Source organism: Artibeus jamaicensis, unplaced genomic scaffold (assembly GCF_021234435.1).
Source record: "Artibeus jamaicensis isolate MK-2021 breed Jamaican fruit bat unplaced genomic scaffold, CSHL_Jam_final contig_519, whole genome shotgun sequence".
Taxonomy (NCBI): domain Eukaryota; kingdom Metazoa; phylum Chordata; class Mammalia; order Chiroptera; family Phyllostomidae; genus Artibeus; species Artibeus jamaicensis.
The window spans coordinates 29,439,856-29,445,888 of record NW_026521871.1 but is presented as its reverse complement, the minus strand read 5'-3'; the positions used below and the strand labels follow the sequence as shown (position 1 = coordinate 29,445,888).

Below are 6,033 nucleotides of genomic sequence, written 5' to 3'. Positions count from 1 at the left end.
GAAGGGAAGCTTCTCTGGCTTTTTTTTTCTTTTTTCTTTTTTTTTAAGAAAAGTTATAAAAGTTCTAAACATCACTTGACTGGAAGCCTCTGGCAAAGAATGATGTTTAGTTCATTACATATAATTGTAGACAAAGAGAGTGACATTAAAATGCTCATTTAATCAACTATAAAAACTCCTTCAGCTATGACAACTGGATAATTTATGTTTATAGTAGCTTAACACAGCAAACTTAACACTGGTTGAATTTTAGAACTTCTGAAATGTAATAGGAGAACTGAGTTTAATTAGAATACTGACAAGCCCTGGCCAGTGTGGCTCGGTTGGTTGGAGCCATCATCCCCCAAACCAGAAAGTCTTGGCTTTGATTCCCAAAGGGGCCCACACCTGGGTTGTGGGTTCAGGGCTCATGCAAGAAGCAACTAATCAATGTTTCTCTCTCTCCCTCCCTCCCTTCCCCTTTCTCTAAAATCAAAAAGCATGTCCTCAGGTGACGATAAAAAAAAAAAAAGAATACTGATGAAGACATTTTAACAAAAACAAGCCATTACCTTAACTTAGTTAAGTCTGAAGTAACATTTCAGACTTAAATGTTCTATTCGGCTATTGTTAAAAAATGAAATTGTTATGATTTAAAAGCTCGTAGCAAATAACTTACCCATGAGAAGACAAATGATTTTGCTCATGCAGTTATGGTTGCACTGGTATATTATAAAACACATGTAAGCATGCCGAGGATTACTTACCATCTTCTTGTATAAGATCGCAAGGTGCTTCACTGTGTAAGCCAAAGAAGGGTGATCGGGAGCTAGTGCCCGTCTCCGAATGTCTAGAGCTCTTTCATAGAGCTCTTCCGCTTTGTCGTACTGTCTCATCTCATTGCACAGCGCCGCCAGGTTGTTCAGAGACTGGGCACAGTCAGGGTGATCTGGTCCTAGGACGCGCTCCCTCATTTCTAAGGAACGCTTCAGAAACTGGTCAGCTGTTCTGTGAACAAAGCCCCAAAGTGGTTTAAACAGCTTATTCTCTAGAAAGCAAAATCCCTAGTCTGAGTTAGGTGGAGAACCAAGCATTTTTGTTCTTAAATCCAAGGGAATGAAAATGAGGGATTCAGCTCAAAATCCTTTCTCCCTTTTTCCCAGCCCTCTTCCCTTCCTGCTCTTTTCCAAAAATCACAAATGCTTCCCTGCTAGCTTGAGGTCATAAATAACTGGGTGATGGCCTCAGTTCTCCACTTCACTTCTAAAAGACACACCCACATACATTTTCCAAATAAGCTTTTTACCTCTTTAAAATAATTAGACCTAAGGCAAACAAGAGATTATGATATTTGCTCTTTCTCCCTTTGGGGTTAGTACTTAATACTTTTTAATTAAAAAGCCTTTTTGTGAAGTAGACTAAAAATCTGTTACATTTTTGATATCCAAAGTATCAATTTTGCTATATTTTTCTGACATCTAAAGAAGCCCCAATACGCTTCTTTTTCAGAAAGGATAAATATTGTCATTTTATCTTTTATGTCCAATTAAAATGAAGAATTGGAATCCATCTACATTCTTTTCTTTATTCTCCTGTAGTCCCAAGTTTCTTTTTCTGTGAGGCTCATATACCATATTTACACAAACTTGCTTTTCATAAACACACAAAACTCTAGGGAAGCCACAGATAACTTTTTAGCTACTAAGAAAGCAATGTGAAAGAAAGCAGAGGAGAAAATGTCACGGACTTCGTTAGGTGTGGCAATCTTCATAACATGTCATACAGGCAATGTGGCATGGTTGCTATCTATTTTCTCCAGCTTGCCTTGATAGAAATGTAAAACAGCTTTGCATCTAACAGAAAAAAGATAAGATTCATGTTTGCATTATTAAGACCACGGTACTCACTCTAAGTTATTCTGAAGATAGTAGAGAACGCCCAGTTCATTGAGGGTCCGAGCATTGTCAGGAGTGTCCTTGCCTAACGTAAGCTCTTCTAACTGCAGGGCCCGCCTGCGCAGAAGGGCAAATCCGTACTGTAGCAAACACAAAATTGGCAGCAGTCACTACCTGAGTGCGAACTGTGGTTCCCAAACAATATACTGAGGCTCTAGAGATTCCTTTCTCCTGTTTCCTTTAGGGCAGATTACAATTACTTTAGGTATCACACTGAATCTAATGGTTACTGAAAATATACGTATCTCTGCATGGCATCACATTCCAAAATTCATTAAAAACTATGGTGAAAATAATTATGGGATATTTTAGCAAAGTGAACTGAGTCCCAAAGAGCTTCAAAAAAGATCAGGAAACAGAGTTAACTTGCAGATATTTGTTAACCCTACTGGTAAACACTTAGATTGTACAAATGGCTTACAACTAGTAGCCAAGGGAGTGTTGGAGGTCGAGTGCACAGTATAATGAACATAGATAACCACATGTATTACAATCATCAAACTCGCTAAGAGACTAACTCATAATTATCTCCTCTAAAAAGAAATGATAATTATGCAATGTGAATAGAGGTGATTATCACTTCCATGGCAATCATTTCAATATATAAATGTATCAAATCAGTATGTTGCACTCCTTAAATTTACACTTATCTGTCAAATATATTTCAGTTAGAAAATTGTATATAACATTTCAAGTTAAAACAAACATGTCCTATTCAGATTTTATCAGCAGCTTAGATATGTGAAAATAATTTTTTTGTTCTCAAGGGTAATAATTTCTTTGCTTTTGAATCCAACATAAAATATAGCAAAATTTCTTTTACTACTTTTTCCAACCTTTTAAAGAATTGAGGCAGCTTTCAAGTCTATCTTCCAAAGTCCAACCTTCACATGACTGTTCCAGTTTTCACTTGAAAACAGTGACATACAACAGTACAAGTTTAAAGTGCCCAGCACGATGACACTGTGGAGTAATTACTATATACAGTTCTACTTCTTAGGAGTCCACTAAGTTGTACCTCTCAGCAACACGAATATTTAATACACATTATAAGTGAATAAGAAAATACTAATCAGCATTTTTCTAGAAGTTGCTTTAAAACCTTGAAGTTATTAAACCATGTGAGGCCCACGTGGCTATATTCTGTGAGTTGGACAGGCTCTGTTCCCCTCTGGTCCAACACAGGACAAGAGAAATCTCTCCTTACCAAGTTGCCTTTTCTCCTTGTAGCTTTCTGACGAATTTTAAAGGATTTTTTCCTAAAATGTTCAGCTTGTTCGTATCTTAAGAAATAAAAAGGAAAGTGAGTCAAACAACAGAAACGTGTCCAGAGCATCACACTTCAGTGAAATGAGAGCACTCCTTACCCAGCGTAAAGCTTTTTTGGCTATTAAGACAGTGTTTTTGCTAGAAGTAAAAGTCATGGATTTAAAAATATTTTAAATAATTTCCCACTTTAGAGAGAGAACAGGGAAGAGACAGAGAAAAATATCAATGTGTGAGGGAAGCATCAACCTGTTGCCTCCCGCACACTCCCCAACCAACTGGGGATGAACCCACAGCCTAGGCATGTGTCCTGACCTGGAATCAAACCTGCAGCCTTCTTGGCCTATGGGATGATGCTTCAACCAACTGAGCCACCTGGCCAGGGTGGAATTAAAAATCTTTAACAGAACACTTCATAAAATGAAATCGAACAAAACAAATCTAGTCCTCCAAGTAGCAGATATTGAACAGATATTTAACTGATTTAACTCCCTTTGAATCTCTAAAGGACAATCTAAATAAAAATCTAAAATTTTAGTTTGCTATAATATCACCTTCTTCTGTAAAGGCTAATTTGTGGTCAAATATAAATGTGAAATTCATACAAAATTTGTGAACAATACTTCTAAAAATTAAAAGAAAAACATTCCAATATGTCTTAGTTTTGACGGAGTAAAAGAAATGACTTCTGGTAGAGGAAAAGATGTGCTTCAGTGGGTGCCTAATAGATACTTTTTGTTAGACCAGGGTCCAGCAAAGGGCTAGATGGTGTTTTTGGCTTTGTGGGCCATGTGGTCTCTGTCAGAACTACTGAAAGAACTCTATGGCTGAATCAAACAAGCAACCACAGACAGTATGTAAATGAGAAAATGCAGCTGTGTTCCAATAAAACCTTGCTTACAAAGCAGAAGGCTGTCTGGACTTGGCCACAGACAGTGGTTCACAGCCCCTTGTCTTAGTAAGGCGCTCAGTGTTACAAACACCAAGCTAGTAGTCCGTGCAGGAGCCCAGATTCAAATCCAACAACTCCGTGACTCCAAACACCATGCTCTACCCGCCACTCATCTTCAGACAGAGAGGAATCTTACAATTCTCATTTTCTGTTTACCCCATGAAGACGCAGGCCAAAAAAGAGTATCTGAACTTGACACATCCTACAGACACAGGATAAGGAAAGGTACACAGCCACAAAAGCAGCCTACCACATGACTGCTTTTAGAGCTATGTAACTCCCTGTCACAAGACCAGAGTATTAGTGATCTAAATCTTACTTATTTTGTTTCTGGTACAGAGTTGCAAGTGCCTCAAGTTCCCGAGCAATATGTGGATGGTCCGCACCATAGGCATTTTCAGAGATTTCCAAAGCCTGCTTATACAGTTGTTCTGCATTGCCAAATTTCTTCCACTGCACGTACACACTTGCCAACTGGTGGAGGGACTGAGCTACTCTTGGGTGATCTGGATCTAAAGCTGTTTCTCGAATTTCTAGAGACCTCTGCAAAGGCACCACAGCCTGGAGGGAAAAAAGATTAAAGGCCAACTAAAGTGAATGAATGGTTGGAATACCCACCATCTGATTAGCACAACAAATGAAGCCAGAGTAAACAGAAAAGCCCACACTGCCCCACTCCAGCCAGAGTTACCTGGCTGAGTAGGCCCAGGTCCTTGAGAAATCGGCCCAGGGTTTCATAGAGACCTGCTAAGCAAATCATGTTCTCCTCGCCTTCGCAGTTTTTCTCGTACTGCTTCAGCGAATCGAAGTACTCTGCTGCCATTGCACTTTTGTCTTTGCCGACAAACTGCCAGTAGCTCAGCAACTCAGCAAAGTGTCCTCTGTTTCAACAAATAATAGCAATTAATGACAAACTTTAAAAGCCATTATCAAGTGAAAATGCTAGAATTCATATCAAGTTATTGACAGTCTATTAGTAGGCAAGTATGGTGCAGCGAGGTAAGACTCGGACGCAGGCTGTTGTGTGAGTCACTGCCTCCTAGCTGTGTGTGACCGTGAACAGGATGGGTGACCTCTGAGACTTCAACTTCTGCAGAAAGGGAGACACTGACACTACCTGCCTCAGGTGTTCCTGTGAGTACATGATGGCACACACAAAATGCTCCACGGTAGGGGTTGTTACCATTAACATCGTTATGGATGTTACTCATCAATGGAAACTTATCAGAGTTCTTTTTAGGTACTTCATGACATGTAGTCAACTGCTGAGTTCACCCTAAAAAGGTATTTTAAGTGATGGAAATGAGAACAGAAGAAACTAACAAAACACTGGCAACCTGTCGTAGGATATCTACTTTGTATTTTCATCAAGGGACTGAGTAATAAAAGTAAGCTCAATCATCTGTAGATGATACTAAGTAGGATGGGAGTTGGTAAACTAAAGCATGAATTCTGATTTCAAAAGAATCACAACAAATTGGAATGAAGATAAGAAATGAGCTATGAGGTACAACAATGAAATCTGAGAGTTCACTCAGGAGGAAAAGCAAATTATGCAGCTGTCATGAGAAATGTCAAATTTTCTAAGTGAGAAAGAAAAACTTCCTCGTGAGGCTTACCAGGCCAGAAGCTTGGCTCATAAGAATATGTGGTTCTAACACTGGTATGTTCAAGTATACCAGAAAAGAAACTTATTTAAAAAGGGTAATAGTTTCTTTAAACTCAACACCAGTCAGATTCTCGACAGAACCCAACACACTGTGAGGTATCTGACAGCCTTGAGGGTCAGATATCGCAAACCACCTCTTCAGGTGATTTAGTATCAAACCTGTTTAAAGGCAAGATTAAGATACAAAGCTGTCTCAAGATCATTCTAGACTT

At 39.0% G+C, this 6,033-nt stretch overlaps 1 protein-coding gene across 2 annotated transcripts in view; it reads right to left on the bottom strand.

Annotated features, from left to right (window-relative positions):
* Positions 1 to 6,033, bottom strand: part of NPHP3 (nephrocystin 3) — a 40,130-nt gene that overhangs the window by 3,136 nt on the left and 30,961 nt on the right. For both annotated transcript variants that reach the window (XM_037143880.2, XM_037143881.2), the window contains exons 20-24: positions 4,844 to 5,033; positions 4,472 to 4,713; positions 3,142 to 3,217; positions 1,887 to 2,014; positions 747 to 987 (exon numbers count right to left, since the gene is read on the bottom strand). In XM_037143880.2, the coding sequence (XP_036999775.2) occupies positions 747 to 987; positions 1,887 to 2,014; positions 3,142 to 3,217; positions 4,472 to 4,713; positions 4,844 to 5,033 (877 nt within the window). The remainder of the gene's footprint in view (positions 1 to 746; positions 988 to 1,886; positions 2,015 to 3,141; positions 3,218 to 4,471; positions 4,714 to 4,843; positions 5,034 to 6,033) is intronic.